Raw genomic sequence first — 19,002 nt, 5'->3', positions numbered from 1 at the left:
GTCCACTGGCTTGCAAACAGACAAATAACGCCTTTCTCTTGAAAATGTCGCGTTAGCAATCTTGTTATTTCAACAACCATGTTTTGATTCAATTGTTCATTTAATCCTCTGCCACCCACGTTTGGCCGAGGTACAAAAAATTGTTACGTATATATCATTCCGACACCTCTCCGATACGCTCCTACAGTGGGTGTATTGGGGTCTGACCAGTTCAGGGGGTGGAAAAACCCTAAACCGGCCCCTGAACCAGTTTTAAAAAAAATAAAAAATAAAGTAAAAATAAAAAAGTATCTATTCACCCGATACGCGGGCGTGTCGATATTTTGAACCTTGCGTTTGTTCAACGACAATCGACTCTCTTCGTATTTAGTTGTAGAACACATTGAAAAGTGAAAACCGCTTTCAGAAAATGAATTCAATAGAAACACTTCTTGGTTTTCTTTCGTTCTTAATGATAGTCATGGAGGTAAGCTGGACTGACTCCTTTATCGGGGGAAAACCCCAAAGCAAAACTTGTTTATGCAGGTATTCCACACAAAGCCTCAGAAAATAAATGACAACAAGCAAGCAAAACCATCTCTCTCTTCAGAAAAGAAAAGAACAATGAGAAGTGTTTCCTTGTACACTCAAAATTGGAATGCCCACTTGCCCCCACCAAAAGCCCACTTTTTAACCATCTTGAACTGCAAAAGCAATATAGATATTACTAAAATCACTCTTCCATGGGATGATTCTCCTCGGCCTGCTGATGGGAAACCTTGACCTTGATCTTTGGAAGTGTGAATGACGAGTCCTCTCGAAGTACAGCAGGAGCCTTGACCATGTGGATGCTCTGCTCCAACTCCTTTGCAGCCTCTCTCTGCACCTTGGCTTTCTTTCCCTTCATCCTGCAGCATTTTAACAAACCCACACAAATGAGATTATAAGAACATATTAATTTCTTATTACAGACAAAGGAGTTCGGATATGCTATGCACAAGATGTTCTCCAATTAGTCAGAGGTGGAAAGATGTTCTTCCAATGTGTGATGGTTCTGGACTCTGAACTTGCATGAATCCAAGGCCACAACTAGTGGAACTGATATCATCCATTGAGATTGGTACGAGCACCTAGCAGCAACCCTGTGCATAGTAGACCCAAACTCTACACAAAACAGGGGGAAAGAGAGACAGAGAGAGAGAGAGATGAAAACCTCATGGCATGATGTCTGGCCTCTCTATCCACTCTGACTTTATCAATCTTTTTAATAGCCTTTAAGGTGTTCTCAGTGAGATTCCTGTCATATCTCTCAGGCCTGTTTCTCTTCCTCTCAAACTCGAATGTTGAATCCTTGTTTCAAACAAAATGAAACGGTAAGTAAGAAACCAACCACCTGTCTTTTCTGGATGCAGAAAGCTATATTCCATTTAGGATTTACAAGGAAATAAAGCTGAATCAAATCATCTTTACCTGCGTCATATCCTTTGCATGCAACCGCCTGTATGCTTTTGTCCATTTTACTTTGCGAGGATTCCTCTTCATTTTGAAGTTCTTGTGACATTTTGACCTACAAAACCGGAAAATCTGCATATGGAATGCTCATCAGGGTCCAGCAACATCAACCTCAAAATAAGACATGCATATGCACTATGCAGCATACATAATAATCAAAACTAAACGACCATTACCCAATGCTGGTCCCAGCTATCTGGGGTTTTGGGACGGGTAGGGTGTAGTAATCAAAAGCGGCTTGCCCAATCAATGAGTAAAAACAACATCAATGTTGTGTTGAAACAAAACAGCATGTGTTTGTGCAATTAGAACTTAGCCAAAACACATTTACTCACAACCATGGAGATATCTTTACAAAGTTGCATCCATCCATCCAGTTTGTTCAAGTTATAGTCTAAGCAAGACACCATTAATGCAAGTGATTAAAAACTAATATTATTTAGAGAAACTTATTTTGGCTAAACTTAAAAGTTTGTGACCTATTAGATAAAGATGAATATTGACTGGGAAAAGAAGGTTTACATGAATATGTAGTGCAGGTTGAGTCCAACCTGAACTCATCTAGGTGTGCTTAATTCCAGCCCTAGCCCTTTACACGCATACCTGGCAAATAGAATGGTGCAGTCTGGGCAAGGCAAGACAAGTAACAAGCAGAGAAAGCGATACCAATCAAAAAAACAAGCAGAGAAAGAGATAAAGACTTGAGCCATTAAGAGGAGACGAGAGAAGTTCTTTGGATATATGAAAGATGCAGAACTTAAATCCCTGAAAGTATTGAACCTATACTCCAAGTCAAACCTTTGTAAATTCATTTCCACCAAACAAAACATGAAATAAGTTCTGAACCTAGACTCTAAGCTAAGCATGTAGTTTCACTTCCATCAAACCGAGCATGAAACTAACCTAATTAGGAGCAATCCAGACTGGTGGCAGAGTGGACCTGTTTAACCCTCTCATTTTTTTCCTTTTGCTATGCCATGCTTATTATGCAAAACTTATTATGAGATTCCCCATTAGTGAAGCTCATTCTAACAAAATATATGAGGGAGAAAGAGAATGTATTCAAAATCGAATAATTTGGGTTTATTTGCATACATGGTCAACTAAGTTATTGGGCACAAGTGCATTGTTTTGTGTGTAAAGGACTGGTGGCACAAAAGTGTGAAGTTAGCACCCTTGTTTGTTAGTAGCAAATCTGGGCTAGCTACCCAGTGCTTGTCCCAGCTAACAGGGGTGGACTGGATAAAGACCTAACTTCACTCATTTTAGCACAAAGTGCCTACTCTTAGACTTAAAACCTACATTTCCACACTTGCCGGCTGGTGGACTGGATAAAGACCTCACTTCACTCATTTTAGCACAAATTGCGTACTCTTAGACTAAACCTTCATTTCCACAGTTGCCAGCCTGAGATTTTACAGTAGAACCAATACAATGAAAGTTGCTCTATCTTAGATGAAATGGTTAGATTCCATTGAATAGTGGTCTATGCTTTGTGGCTGCTATTTGCAGCAAAACAAGTCTGATTTTGGGCACCTATCAGTGCCATTTTCACCAAGTTTTCTTATTGAAGATTGTATGACTTCCTTTTATTTATTTATTTTTATTTTTTGATAGGTAGTCTTGACAACCATCCTTATAAGTTGGTCAAAAAAAGGCAAAAGGATGAGGTAGAAAAAAGAAAGAGAAAAGAACAACTCTACCTTTGCATCATTGCGTACAAACTGAATACCATGACCAGGGTAAATAATGGATGAACAAAACCAGCACTTTTCTAATCTCATTGTATGCGAGGATCAGGACCAACCTGGCTACCCTACAAAGTAAAACCAACATAAAAAAGGAAACCAAATCCCAGATACAAGAATGTCTCAAAAGAATAATAATGAATTTTCAGATATGAAATTGACCGTTCTGAATAGTCCTTGCGGTTAGTGACAAAGATGTTAACTATTCAAAGGAATGTGCATGCATTGCAGACAAGAAACCGTATAAAACTGTATGACGATCAATTACATAATTCCCTATGGCTACACACACACCACTTTGTTGTAGAAGAACATAGACAGTTAAGAAAACAATTTGCTTAAGTTGAGAGAATTGTTCTTCAGTCAGCAAACCAAAGTTCTCAGAAAGAAGGGGCACTTTTCTTTTTGTGGTGATATGGCTAACATGGATGGAAATGAATGCAATGTTTTTCATAACAAAAGAACTTGTCCAGAAGAAGTAGAAGAATTGGCAAAACAAGATCGTGGATGACCGTTTGCAAAGATTTTACGAGGATTAACTTTTAGCTTCCATATGTTGCATTTTTTAGGTAAACCACACATTGCCCAATGTATAGCCATTTGTGTACAAGGGTCAGTTAAACAGCTTTACACTCTTTCTTGCATGAACACATTAAATCTAAAATTCTTCAGGAAAAAAATCCAATCAAGTGGATCATGCCAACTATGTTTACATCATTTCATAGCATTAGTCATGTTCAATTTAATTGTACTTGCTTAACCACATTCTGCCATACTAAAAAGCAGTCACAGATAGATTGCATCAGCACATCAATTTGAAACTCACCCCCCCCCCCAGCAGCAAAGGTAAAGAAAGGATGCAATAAACACAATGTCACATTATTTTCAAATATTGAATAGGGGTCAATTTTTAAATGTTGTTTTAACATTAAAGGAAAAAAAAAAAGAGTTTTGGGAAAATCCTTAAAAAGGCATATTGGTCACCTGCCAATACAATATGACACACCCAAAATGGAGCATATCGTGTCAAATTTTTGAACCTCGAATCTCACTGCTCACACTTTATCCTCTTGTGACTTAAGGACTCCACAAGGGTACAGGCCCATGATAATAGCACTGCGCTTCAATTAAATACAAGAATAAAATTATGCAACTCCTTACCAGTGCTCCAGACCACAGGACCCATAGTTTGATTGGACCAGAAGTCCCATGATTTGAATGTCCACAGGGCAAGACTTGCCACAGATGGACCTAACCTCAAAAGATTGATTGCAAGAAAAGAACAAAAAAAAAAAGCATTTGGTGGGAGTTATGGGATTCAGCCCTTTAAAGGACAAATATTACTCTGCATCCATCGCATGAGCATTAGAGTATAGGCACATAGGTAATGGCTGAGCACCAGCCCAAAATGATGATACTCAAAACCAGCTTAAGCATATTGCTTCGAGAACCCTAGCTGGATAAAAACCCATCAAATGCCTGCAGAAGCCATCTCAACTTGATTTTCTTCTTTTCTTTATCATTTATTAGATTTCAGGAATTAGGATTTCCAACTAGTAAAGCTTCATGCTTTCTCATGTTCTCTTTGTTGTTATTGATAGAATGTCATGTAGTTCGTCTCAATTGAGTTGAGAAGTTTTACATTTACTGCCTATCATCATGTTCAAATAAATCCACCTCATGTTTTCTCCATGATGATGATCATCATCCATGCCTATCATCATTTCTTACTACTTCTAACCATGTCCCTTTCTGTCTACCCCAAGATCTTCTAGCCCCTTAATGTGTAACAAATCACTTCTTCTAACTAGTGCAGTTGGTGGCCTTCTATGCATGTGCCCAAACAATCTTAGTCTACTCTCTCTCATTTTATCACCTATTGGAGCCACTCCCATGTTCCCATAGATAACTTCATTCCTAATCCTATCCTTTCTGGTTTTTCCACTCATCCATCTTAGCATTCACATTTCTACCATATCTATTTCCCGGACATGTTTCTTGGTTGCCCAAAACCCTGTTCCATACAACATAGCTGGCCTTACAACTGTTTTATAGAGCTTTCCTTTTAATCTACGTGGTATTTGCCTATCACTTATAAGTCAAGATGCACCCCTCCATTTTTCCCATTCTGCTCTAATTCTTTGTGTTATATCCTTCTCAATCTCTCCCTTCGTATGAATTATTGAACCAAGATACCGGAAATGGTCACATTGAGTTATCTCTAGGTCTCCAATCCTAAGTGTATCTTGATTTACACTCCTATTATTACTAAATTTATATGTCAGATACTCTTGTTTAGTCCTACATATTTTAAACCTCTTGTTTCTAAGGCATTTGTCTATAAGCTTAATTTTGCATTTAATCCTTCATTAATTTCATCAATTAAAACAATGTCGTCCGCAAACAACATGCACCATGGAACTTCCTCTTAAATATGTTTAGTTAATTCATCTAGAATCAATGCAAATAAGGGCTAAGTGCTGAACCTTTGTGAAGAGCCATAGTAATTATAAAATCTAAAGTCTCCCCTACTTGTGTTCTAACATTGGTTGTTGCCCCCTCATACATATCCTTAATTAAGTCTATATACCTATTTTGAACCCCTTTCTTTTCCAAGACCCACCATATTATCTCTCTAGGAACTCTATTATATGCCTTTTTCTAGATCAATGGACACCATATGAAGATCCTTGCTCTTCGCTCTAAACTTTTCTATCAATCATCTTAAAAGAAATATAGCTTCCACAGTTGATCTCCCTGACGTTAAGCCAAATTGGTTCTCTAATACACTTGTTTCAAGTTGTAATCTTTGTTCAATTATTCTCTCCCATACTTCCACAGTGTGTGTGGTTCATAAGTTTAATCCCCCAATAGTTATCGTTATAACTTTGTATATTGCCTTTGTTCTTAAATATAGGCACCATGTTGTTGTTTTTCCAATCATCAGGCATCTTCATTTCTTTCACTATCTTATTAAATAGTTTGGTTAGCCTAAATTCAATTTTACCACCTCAACTTTTTATCTTATTTTATTTACTGAACCTTTGTTTAGTTTTTCACTCCCACCTTAACTTCATGGCAGAAAAAAATTTTCTCTTCAAGAAGTATAAAATAAATAAAGGTAATATAAAAGTGCCATGCGCCCCAAACTTGGCCAGGCTATGGCCAACCACCCTACATTTTAAATCTTTCTCCCTCCCTCCTCAATATATTCTCATGTTGCCATGGAGCCAACCCTTCATCCTTAAGCAATCTCACCACCACTCTGGAATCTCCTTCTAACTCTAAGTTCCTACAAGCTACAACTGAGTGACTTGAATAATTTCGTAGGTTGACATAGCAGTCCATACATCGAATACATTGAATGCCACAATCGCAAAGCATAAATTACCTAAGACAAATTTCAAAAGCATAACATATCAATTAGAACAAAATCGGCCAGATATCTAGCACTTATGGTCATAACTAACAAGCCACAGATTAAGAACATTTCTCAAGAAGAAGAAAATATCATCCATCGACTTTGCAACCTTTAAAAAAACCGCTGGAGTCTTCGATGGAGAACCGACAGGATTCATGAATGATTTATAAAGTTCAAGTCAATTTACTGTCATGTTTTCAATATTCTTTGGCAAACAAAATCGTATATACTGCATAGTCGTTCTTCACAATTAAAGATGAATAGATTACGTGGAAATATGGTATGCAGAATTAATTATGTAAGGTAATCCAGATTATTTGATTTCGGGTCTATTCATTCTAATGACAAAATATAGCCGAACATTTATTAACATACGGGAACGCGTTTAACAAAAGTCCGCCAGTCCGCTAGCTTCCGAGCTTTGGTGCACTGATTGAGGTGGGTTTGAAGAGTTTCAGCTAGAGAAATCTCGTTAAAGTTGGCTCCAGATTCCGACTGTTTGTAGTGGTTCAATGATTTCTCTGCTTCTCCTAATCTGCAAGAACACCACAAATGCAGCACAAACAGAACTGCTATTGAGGGATACGGTGGGAAGGAGACTTATTGAAGCTTCTATTTTTCTGAGAATAAACCAAATGTAAAAAAGAAGGACAATGATGAAGAAGAAAAGAAGTGAGGTAGAGTCCCTGTTTTTCGTGCGTAATAGAGAAGAAGAAAAGAACGAGGATGAAGAGTACCAGGAGGAGAGAGAGAGAGAGAGAGAGAGAGAGAGAGATAGAGAGAGAGGAGAATCTTACCAGGAAAACGGTGAATACTTGGGAATCGCCGGCCGCTCCTCACTCGGGCATTTGGTTTTTCCAAGTGAGGTTTTGGTCTTTTGCTTGGGCAGGACGCATGAGGTAGGGCTTTATGTTGGGACGCAGGAGGCAGGACTTTCTTCGCCCTACCAACAATATTGTACGTCCGACTGTCCGAGCCCGGATCTCCTGCCCACAAAGAGCACGTTTACCCACATCACATAACATCGCAACTACAGATGAAAATCAGTCCCCACAATTACTCACAGCACATCCCTGCCGTGTATTGGAAAGATTGATGTGATGTGGGATATTCTCAATACACGGCGGGAATGTAATCTCACGGGAGATGTTATCAATTCACATAAGTAGTGCAGTAGACCGGTTCACGGGCTGGGCTTTGGGGCTGATTTATACAGTATCGGGCTTGGGTTTTGACTCGGGTTTCATTCAATTTTTGGAAGAAGCCAAGCCCGAGTCCAACTCATAAACAAATCTAATTGTGGGTAGATGTGGTAGAATTCTTATGAGAGAGATCCGGAGTTCTATCCAACTTAGGACTCGTTTGGAGAGGACTTGGTATTGTGGATGTTTGGGAGGGCTATCCGTTGCCAGCTCTTGGCTTTTCGAGGTGGGCCCAATTCGGATCACCTACAAATAGTGTTTAGTGAAAAAAATCTGGAAAGTGCAAATTTACTGCCTTAGGTGGTGTTTGATAAATATGAAGTTTCATATCTAAAAAGTTAAAAATACATTTTTGTGTCTGAAATCTGAAAATAAGCATAGGTGCTTTTCTACTTTTCAAAGGCTTGAATCCATAAGTTTGTTTGTGTTGGATCAACCCTTTACCATTTAAAATTTACTGATTTTATTATTTTACCCCTAGAACATACTATTTTGAAATGTTTAATTCAATTTGCATTATCTCATAAAAAATATTTTTCAACCTCAAAATAATATTGAAACAATACAAATAAAAAATTAATAATTAATAAATGAAACAATTAAAATATAAAAACTAATTAATGACTATAAAATTTTAAAATAATTAATAATTACTAATTAATAATTTACACAAATAAAAATTAATGAAATAATTAAAAATTACTAGTTAATAAAAATAATTAATATTTAAAAAATATTAATATAGTTAATAATTAGTAAAAATAAATTATTATTATTATTATTACTCATTGTATCGTCGTTGCTGCAAGTTGTAGCGACGGTGGCGGGAAGACAGGGAGAGAGAGAGAGAGAGAGAGAGAGAGAGAGAGAGAAAGAGAGAGAGAGAGGCATTCTTCCTAGAGCTTGGATTCACAAGCAATGCTTCCTCCCTAAGAAAACACGAATGACTATGTTTTTTGGGTTGGGGTTATTCAGGAGTAGCATGCATTATTTCCAAAAGATTGGAAGGGTAGTTCCAACTATGCACCAGCTCTGAAACACGTCTGAGTGCGTTAAGAGCCGACCCACACGGTATAGTTTTCAGATTTGAAAGCAAAATTTAAATCAATTTTAAGAGGAGAAATCAAACGAGTCTGAGGTCTGAAAAGTAACGTTTTCAAATTTAGACGCTTGAAAAAGTGCAATCAAATGCCCCCTTATAATTAAAAAAAGGGAAATTGTCTAAAACTCACCTTGAGTTTTTAACATTTCTCTTAAGCTCACCACAACTTTTCAAAATATCTAAAACTCACCATGTAGTAAGTTTTTATTTTCTAAAACTCACCTTCCGTTAGTGCACCATTTATGCGTCTTAACAAAGGTGTCCATGTTAGCATAAATAACAATTTTTATGACCAAATTACCCTTGAATGGTGAGTTAGAGAAATAATGGTATTTTTTAGTTTTCAATTTTCTTGTTTTTTTGCATTTTTAGTATTTTGTTATAATTTCCAATGTTTTTTGTAATTTTTGTTTCTTTACTTTTTTTTCTATTTTCTACAATCTATAAATTTTCCTATATTTTTTTTGTTATTTATTTGCAATTTCTGTGTTTTTCTATAATTTTTTGTGTTTTTTCTACAATTTTTATTTTCTGATTTTGTTTTTCAATTTCTATAGTTTTTATAATTTGAAAATAATTTTTTATTTTGTTTGCAATTTCTGTGTTTTTCTATAATTTTTTGTGTTTTTTCTACAAATTTTATTTTCTGATTTTGTTTTTCAATTTCTATAGTTTTTATAATTTGAAAATAATTTTTTATTTTGTTTGCAATTTCTATAATTTTTTATATTTTTTGTAATTTCTATGTTTTACGTATTTTATATTTGAAAATATTTTTTTGAACTTTTTCCTTTTTCATGTCTAAATGTTAAAATGGTAATATATTAACACCCATTAATTTATTTTGTATATATGTTATATTTTTCTATGAAGGTTAAAATGATAATATATTAACACCCGTTAATCTGTTTAACGTCAAGTTAGTGACATGGTGAGTTTTAGACATTTTGAAAAGTTGTGATGAGTTTAAGAGAAATTCTGAAAACTCATGGTGAGTTTTAGACAAATTTCCTTAAAAAAATGCTTCATTAAAAAAAAAATTGCTTCTGCTAAAATTTCCTTTTGTCACCTTCAATAAAAGTAACACAATAAAAGCTTCAGCCTTCCTAAACAAGACTCAGTTAATCGAGAATTCGAGATCTCTTGAAATCCAAAGCTTTGCGTATATGGCATGCAGCCCCGCATTAAGGGGTGTTCTTTTTCTGGATTTTGAGAGGGGGGAAAAGAATCCCATGTTCTTTTTTGCAGATTTATGTGGGGACCAGGGAAAGTTTATTTTCCTGGGTACTCCTAGGTGGGTAAATAACTTTCCCACCTGGGGGAAAATTGGCAACACTTGAATGGGGCAAAAATGCCCCTTTAATAATTGATTTTTATGGCTAAAATGGTCATTGCCTTATTTACATGGGAAATAAAAGAACATGGGTAAATGCACTTACCCGGGTAAGTCTTTCCTAAGTAACACTTACCTGGGTAAGTAGCGAACAAGGCCTAAGAATGTCACCATACATCTATGTCAAATTCTAGCCCCACATTAAAGACCACCCATACATTTATTTCAAATTCTTGAGGAGATGTTTTTAACATGCAAGAGTGCAACTAAATTTTTATAAAATGGATTAGCTGAATTCAATGGCTATTAAGCAGGTTGTGGAATCAATGATAATACCCCACGTTAATGAAAAGTTAAAAAGTTATGGGTTTCTCAGCAATCCTTAACACAGCTAAATGGTAATTGACCCTCTAAAATGGTAATTGACCCTCTAAGGTTGTCTATGGCTCGATATAAAGCAAGAGGAACAGAATTTTTTTAAGAAATTTAACATAGGCTCAGTTTGGAAGGAGTACAAATACAAATATGTAATCTTGCATTTTGTATTATTTTGTATGCATTTGTACTGTAGTAGTAAACATGTACGTGCATTTGCACATGATAGTATCTCCAAGACAAAACTATATTTATAATTCATGGATAGTTTTTGAACAGTTATAAGTGGGCAGTTTCTTAACTGTTATAAGTGGACAGTTTTTGAGCAGTTATAAGTGGGCAGTTTCTTAATTGTTGTAAATTGGTAGTTTTTGGAGTGGGAGCATAGGACATATATGCCATTTTTTATGCCTGGTGTGTGTTGCTTAGATAAGGGGTAAAAATGTCTAATGAAAAGTCTAGAAAATGGGGCTATTCGCTCTTTTATTAGTAGTATAGATATATTTGTATTTGTACTCATTCCAAACTGAGCCATAATTCCTTAAATTCATTTGTGGGAAGAGTGAAAATGCAAATAATGTCATTTTCATGAACTTTGTATATTTATATTCACATTGAACACATTTGGCAACGAGCTCTGCCAAACCAGCACAACCAACCCATCCTCGTCATGGCTAATTGGCAATAGACGTATGTGTAGGTCCCGGTAACATCTATTCGATAGAAGACATGCATACTCATCCCTATCATTGTTATTCGATAGCAGACCCGCATAGTCATCCCAATCACGATCACCCGTCAATGGTCTAGAACTTAGAAATTTTTTAACTCTACTCTCATCAACCGAGGCCAAGCCTTAGATATCCAATAAAATATTACCACAAAGCCTCGGCCTCAAGAGTGGGGAGCAAGTGATGTGGGTATATTTGACTAACTCACCAAATGGTGGCATGTGGCATCCTATGAGAGCATTTTTATCACTTCAGCCTTGACAAAGGCATTATCATAACTCCGACGAATCATCAATAAAGAGGAGAATTTACTACAGGCATTACGTGGGCGATTGCATTTACCCTCAACGCGCTTATGAGGCTGTAACGCTTGGCCTTCATCCTTGTGATAACTTTGTCCATGATTGAGATTCACAGGACGATTACCAATTGCCCATTACTCCTCTCTTAAGGGACTTCAGCTATAAAAGGGTGCCAAAGTCTAAAGGTACATTTATGCACACTTGAGTATTCTACTTTACTCTCTTATTGTGACCTGAGCTTCCCTTAGTTCTTAACCAATCTGATCGTCAGAGTCCTCGCTCTTGCGAACACTCTCAGGCCTCAAACATCTTTTTGCTCCCTATAGGTGGGACCTTCAACTCTTGGCCTTGGAAGTTCCCTTATTGCCCTTGCCTTCAGATTTGGCAATGGGCAGGAATTATAATCTCCGTCCTGACCCCAAGGAGTTCAAATCAACCCCCCACGAGATTCCCCCCCCCCCACCACCACCACAATGTCCCACAGCACATCCTCGTCGTGTATTGGGAACACCTCCCGATGATAATACCAAGAATGATGATGTCATCATCAAGAAATGTTCCCAATGCACAGCAAAGATGTGCTATGGGACATTGTGGGGGGCAATCTTTTGGGGGCTGATTCGGTCCTAACCCCGAGGGATTATGTGTGTTATTTGCTAGTATTTGTGGTTCTTTAGATCCTGTTCTTGTTATCCTCTATTTCAGCTAGTTGGGTTTAGGTCAAATTGGTAAATGCTACATATAGAAAATATGTAATGAAATTGAATTCATATCTATGCATGTTGGATCTGAATCTAACCTATTTACAATTATACCTAGGTTGAGCTATCATCATATGGGATAATCACATTACAAAGATCGTCCATTGATTATCTGTTCATAGGAAATTGGTTAAGACAAAGATGGGAATAAACACCAAACATAAACCTATTTGTAACAAAAATTCCAAATAAAGGAGGCCTTTGCAGTGTACATTAAAAATATCTATAGTATTACAGTGGGTGGATCTGGTCCTAGAGTGGCATATTAACAGCCCCAGATGGATTCACTTCAGCTTCTTAATGGATATTGTCCAGATGAGATTTGAATCTGATCGCACTGTGATCTTTTTCTCCTTGGTGATGTTGGATGTACTAATCAAACCACCAAATCTCATCTTCGTGTTAGTTGGAGATTAACATAAAGAAAACTCAAATTAACAGGGGAGATGCACTATCACAATCATGTTAAGTGTGATTAGTTAGCATTAAGGGTGTGAATGGACCAATTTTGGGTTGAACTTGTTCAAATCAAAATCAATTTGAATGGTTTGGACGGACCAATATGACATTGAATTGGATGAATCCAGACTTAATGGTGCAAAGTATTAATTGGATTGGATTGGACCTAGTCCACTGATAATGGATTTATATTGGATTGGATCATATTGAACCAATATCCAATCCATTGATAGAAGATAAGAATACATGTTTCGATGGACCAGGTTTCGGTTGGAACCAATGTAAATTAAAACAAATTTGTAACAGATTAGATGATCCAGACATTAAATTGGACTGGTCAAAACTATTCATCGGATTGGATTGGACCTGGTCCATCTGCAATGGACACATATTGGACCGGATCAGATTATACCAGTATCTGGTCCATTAACAACCCTAGTTAGCATAAAAAAACTAAAAAAGTCCAATTATTTGGTTAGTGAAAACTGATAGAACGTGAGCTACTTACTCAAATCCCACTATAGTCCAATGGTTGTGGTCTTTGCGCTGGGCATTTCAATGGGAATGAGGCCACTGTGTGGGCTCTCAACAGAAGGCAAGATATGAATCTCGTGATGGTGTTTTCATTTGAATTGGTGCAAAAGCATGGCAATGCTAATCATTTGAATGCAAATTTTGATGTATTTTTGTTGAAGCATTAATTGTCCTAGATTTAATGATGTGAATAAAATTAAATTTGAGAAACTTAAAATAGGAAACATCTGTAAGAGCATTTTACAAATATACGAAAATATTCAAGAATTTCTGATGCATAAACATACCTCCTGGGGGGAGGATAAAACCTGTCCTCGTACATTTTCATCCATTGGGGGTTGTCATTTTGAACCAATCCAATTTTGCATAGCTCTTCAAAAAGGAAAAATGGAAAAAAAGAAAAAAGAAAAGAACTGCATACGTCCATTTAACTATAGATCAACATTGACAAGGTAATCCAAGAAAACAACGAATATCAGTTATATATAGATCAACATTTATTTACTTTCCTCCAAGATAACATACAAATACCATGCATTGAAATGGCAAGAAAAATAAATTTAGGGTCCGTTTGGATTGTAGGAATAGGGGTCTGGAATCAGAATCGGAATGGGCTATTCCATTCCAACTGTTTGGTTGGACGGAATCGGAATCTCATTTCCATTCCTACTGGAATGACATTCCCACATTTGAGGGAATGATCATTTCCTGCCCCTCCCTTGAGAATGAAATCCTGTTCCTGCTAATTTTAATTCCCATTCCCATTTCTATTTGAGCCAAACAGATTATGGGAATGGACCATTCCAATTCCGACTATGAACCGAACGGACCCTTAACATTGAAGCTGAGTTTTTTTTTGGTAATTACTGACCTACTTTTCACTCATTATTATTTTATATTTTGGCATGGACATATAGGGATCACAAGGTGTAAGTACACAGACCTAAGAAGCGACAATAATACAACTTTGATCAAAGAAAGAAAAGATACAAAGCTATACATGCATATGATAGAATAAAACCACACAAATTAATCATATTGATCTGCCTTCATGTTTTAATTTAGTGGTTTATGTGCCCATTTCCTTTGATTGATGTTGTGCAAATTAATTTAAGACATGAAGTGATTACAAATTTTCACTTTCTAGACTAAGCAAGAAGAATGCTATACTAGTATTCTAGGTGCAGTCAGGTTCCGAGGTTAAAGAATTTATACCCATTCAAAAATTTGATAAATTTTGACATATATATCTTAATCCAGTGATGTGAAGTCTAGTTGTGTAGGTGGTTGGTTAAAATCCCTCCCTTTGTAGAGGCAGTCCAAATTTATGGAAAAATAGGCTTTCCACATTGTGTACTATTAGTGGGCTATATACATTACTGCTGCCATAACCCCACTAATATATAAATAACTAGGTGGTGGTTTAGGATGGTTATATTGCAATTCCATTTGTCATTTCTTTAATTTTAACTTCCAACTTTGTCCTCCATTGCTTTGTTGTGAAATTTCTCCCCTTGTCATTGGGAATATCAATCTATATTTCAATGACAATTGTTGGAAGTATGAGAACCAAAATGAAACAAAAATATTTAAAACTTGTAACGACCATAGTTCCTTCAAAATGTATAGATAACCTAACAACATTATGATAATAATAGTACATGGGAAAGGTTTGCTTATCCAACAAAATATAAAATTTTAATACGAAAACCTAAACTTAAATTTTGAAATTTTTTAAGAACGTAATGATCTTAATATCCAAGATGATGGTAGTTTTTCGATGCCAAGAAAAAGGGAGTGAAACTAATCACTTCAAATCCTTAATGTCATTGCCTTGCCATTCATAAACTCCATGGCTTTTGCCTAATATCTTAAATCAACTCCAAACACATCTTCAAAGGGATTAATTATGAGATTTTATAAATTAAAGGAATCTTCTTCATCTTCAAAACGAGAGGAGGTACCTAGCTAACATCAAAACAACAATGGCATGGCTTGAGAAGTAGCATGGATGCCAACACGAAACAAGAACTTCTATATCTCCACTTCTATTATTATTCATTTAGGAACCCCAATCTAAACTACATGTTTAAATTATAAAATTATTATCTTTTATATATATATATATATATGAACTTTGAAAATCTAAATAAAATTATTATATTATAAAGATGGAAATGGAATCAAAGGTCCCTTAAAATTGTAGGGAATAGAGAATAAACTCACCCAACTATCATAGAAAGGATAGCTTGCACAAGACCTAAGTCTCATTGACCTGCAAAGATAAGCAATTAGTCATGTTATATAAACACTTAACAATTTATATGGGAAATGAATGATGTAACAAAGACTGGCCTTATAGCTAGTAATTTGCATTTTAGTGCTGCATTAAGTTCTTGAAACAGGGATGAACGTTAAACCTTATGTATTTTGTCTCATTTTGGTAACCAAAAAGCTTAAGTTTATAATATGACTCGATTTCATATTTCATAAAACAGATTTTAGTTTTTGAGTTAAAATTGAAGCTAACTTGCTCCTAAATTACTAAATAAGACTATACTCCTCATGCTCCTTTGAACAAAAGTAATCATCTTAGACACAAAGGGTGATATATGGCTCGTTTGGTTTGTGGAATGGAGATGAGAACTCTCATTTGATTTGAGGGAAATAGAGGGATGAAATGAGAAAGAGGTGGGATGAGAGATCCCAAAAATGTGGAATCAGAGTCGCACCAAAACAATGCGTCTCCGATGGAAAATTTGAGAAACCATTACTCATTGCCTTCCAACGACGAAGACGAACAATGACGAATAGAGATAACATCGAACGACGACAAACAGCGACACAAACAGTGCAACCCGATCTATTCTCCTCCACTGTTTTCTTCATCAGATATTGGCAAGGAACCACTGTTCATTGCCTTCCCCGTTCGAACAGAGAAGGCGACGGTGGCAAGAGAACCAAGAAGCAAGAAGAAACGACAAACCAGGTAGCGATAATGACGAATAGCGATAACGACGAATGACGACAAACAGCGGCACGAACAGTGCAACCCGATCTATTCTCCACTGTTTTCTTAACCAGATAGCGATAATGACGAATAGCGATAACGACGAATGACGACAAACAGCGGCACGAACAGTGCAACCCGATCTATTCTCCACTGTTTTCTTCATCAGATACTGGCAAGGAACCACTGTTCATTGCCTTCCCCATTCGAACAAAGGAGGCGACGGTGGCAAGAGAACCAGGAAGTAGGAAGAAACGACAAACCAGATAGTGGAGATCTGAAGAGGCGGCGGTGGCAAGAGAACCAGACAACAGGAGGAACGACGAACCAGGAAGTGGAGATTTGAAGAGGCGGTGGCAAAAGAACCAGGCAGCAACGATCTGCTACCCTGCTACCATCGAGCTACTACGGCTTGATTTGCACGGACCCCCAGAATAAGGAGCATTCCAATCATCTACTGATGGAGACCACGCTGGAATACCCCTCGCCTTCACCGGTCTCTAATGGACCAGTCCCCGCGGATAGCAATGTTTCCATCAACTGGACCCTCTTCGACTTGTTCCCAGTGGGATCCGAAGATAGCGTGTCGGATTTTGGAAATTTTCTTGGGTTTGGCGATTATTTGGCCAACTATTTTCCCTCGTCACTGGATTCCTTGGATGAAGGAACGGCGAACTAGGCAGCGCGAAAGGAACCGGCGGTGGCAAGAGAACCAGGCAGCGGTAGCGATTTGAAGAGGCGACTATTTTCCCTCTTCTCTCTTCTCCCTCACCTTCTTCTTCTTTCTGTTCTTCCCGTCTTCCTCCCTCACCTTCTTCTTCTTCTGACGAAGAACTAGCTACTGACATGTTTTTCTTATTATTTTTCCATCTATAAAATACAACATTGGAAAGTCCAATTTTTACACTTTCCCATCTCATCCCATCCCATCTTTGCCCATCCCACCCAAATCTTCCCACAAACGAAACGGGGCCTATGGGTGTAATTATTAATTTAATTTAAATTAAATTTCTAAAAAGGGGTTTTTAAATAAATAAGGCAAAAAGGGCATAACCCCTGTTTTGGTTCAAATAACAAAAAAGTTCATAGGATTCACAGTTCACAAGAAAAAGAAGAAGAATCCATCAATTCAAATTAAATTAAAGAACGGAAAAAAATAATGAAATATTGAAAAGCTTATCTACTTGTGATATTGGCAATTGAGTTTGGGAGAGAGTATATGAGCGAAGTGTTGCTTGAGTGAAAAAAAGGAGAGAGAAGAAGATGAACAACAACAATCCTACGATTGTATACGTTAAACCCAAACCATAAGAGCAGATAAAATAGAAATAATTGAGAAAAGATTGAAAGCCTTACCTGGTTGATCGAAGTAGACAATCAATATTGAGAAGAAAACAAACATGTTTAATTTGAAAAAGGGAAATCCAAGAAAAATGAGTTTGGGGGGAGGGTCCAGGCGAAAACTCATTTTGCGCGCGGGTTCCTTCCCTGTCAATGTTATTTTTAAGTTCAGATTAAATTAAATTAATTTGAACCATCTACATAGAATTTTGAATTTTCTTTTTAAAAGTAATACCTGATACCTAAAATAACAAACTAAGCTATAGCATTGACATAGGGTTGTCAATCGTATTCGAAAATTCTAGACCTGATCCGATTATCTCGGATTCGAACGATGCATATATATATAATTGGATCAGATTCGGATTTGACCCCATCTGTTCCGATTAAAATTCGAATCCGATTATAATATAACTTTATTAATTTTAATATATAAGTTTTATATAATTACATTTAAAATTATAAAAATATATTCTATATATATTAATTTATTATATAAAGGTTATTGTTAATAAATTATAAAAATATATTCTATATATATTAATTTATTATATAAAGGTTATTGTTAATAATTTATTATATAAAGGTTATTCTATATATATTAATTTATTATATAAAGGTTATTGTTAATAAATTTATTATATATTCTATATATATTAATTTATTATATAAAGGTTATTGTTAATAAATATATTCTATATATATTAATTTATTATATAAAGGTTATTATATAAATTTATGTATATAATAAATTTAGTGCATTATATTTATATTAATTTATTATATAAAGGTTATTGTTAATATTTCTAATATTTTAGAAAATTTGTAGAAGAGTCATATTAAATCCGAATCAGATCTGAATCCATTAGGATTCGAATTCGAATCCGAGTCTTTAAATCCAATCGGATTTTGGACCAGATTCAAATGTATGCTATTAACAATTGGATCAGATGCAGATTTTGCTGCATCCGATCTGAGTACAGCCCTAATATGACAACAAAAAACTAAAGATATAACACCATTTTTCTTATGACCTAAAATCGGGTTAGGCCGGTTTGAATCAGGTTAGTGCATTTTTGAGGTCATTTTGGGTCAGGTTGGTTGTTGGGGTTAAGTCAATAAATGTTGGACCATCACCCTAATATTTAGTTTAGGGTTGACCAAGGATTAAATAGGTCAATGGTTCAACCAC

General features: G+C 36.1%; 1 protein-coding gene, 1 long non-coding RNA gene and 1 pseudogene across 5 annotated transcripts; all 3 read right to left on the bottom strand.

The window, feature by feature from the left end:
* Positions 1 to 414: 414 nt before the first annotated feature.
* LOC148871078 (putative ribosome biogenesis protein RLP24) lies at positions 415 to 7,646 on the bottom strand. Of its 3 annotated transcripts, none has more exons than XM_088972426.1 (6): positions 7,458 to 7,646; positions 7,036 to 7,195; positions 3,195 to 3,307; positions 1,450 to 1,563; positions 1,193 to 1,329; positions 415 to 887 (listed from the first exon to the last, which is right to left on the bottom strand). In XM_088972426.1, the coding sequence occupies exons 3-6, from the start codon at positions 3,273 to 3,275 to the stop codon at positions 713 to 715; spliced, it is 507 nt and encodes a 168-aa protein (XP_088828552.1). In that variant the 5' UTR covers positions 3,276 to 3,307; positions 7,036 to 7,195; positions 7,458 to 7,646; the 3' UTR covers positions 415 to 712. The 3 variants fall into 3 exon arrangements, with proteins under 3 accessions (XP_088828552.1, XP_088828553.1, XP_088828554.1); XM_088972427.1 differs by having other exon boundaries at positions 3,195 to 3,302; positions 7,458 to 7,633; XM_088972428.1 differs by having other exon boundaries at positions 1,450 to 1,885; positions 2,014 to 3,307; positions 7,458 to 7,597.
* A 4,970-nt stretch (positions 7,647 to 12,616) lies between these two features.
* LOC148871077 (thiamine pyrophosphokinase 1 pseudogene) lies at positions 12,617 to 13,539 on the bottom strand (annotated as a pseudogene).
* Positions 13,540 to 13,644: 105 nt separating this feature from the next.
* LOC148871076 (uncharacterized) lies at positions 13,645 to 17,343 on the bottom strand. Of its 2 annotated transcripts, XR_016107813.1 has the most exons (3): positions 16,192 to 17,343; positions 15,686 to 15,734; positions 13,645 to 13,831 (listed from the first exon to the last, which is right to left on the bottom strand). It is a non-coding gene; the product is annotated as an uncharacterized LOC148871076 (long non-coding RNA). The 2 variants fall into 2 exon arrangements; XR_016107812.1 differs by lacking the exon at positions 13,645 to 13,831 and having other exon boundaries at positions 15,353 to 15,734.
* Positions 17,344 to 19,002: the final 1,659 nt, after the last annotated feature.

The sequence above is a fragment of the Nelumbo lutea genome, chromosome 2 (genome assembly GCF_056320005.1).
Source record: "Nelumbo lutea isolate HS-2025 chromosome 2, American lotus-T2T, whole genome shotgun sequence".
Taxonomy (NCBI): domain Eukaryota; kingdom Viridiplantae; phylum Streptophyta; class Magnoliopsida; order Proteales; family Nelumbonaceae; genus Nelumbo; species Nelumbo lutea.
The sequence above is the reverse complement of the archived record's forward strand: the minus strand, read 5'-3'. Positions and strand labels throughout refer to the sequence as shown.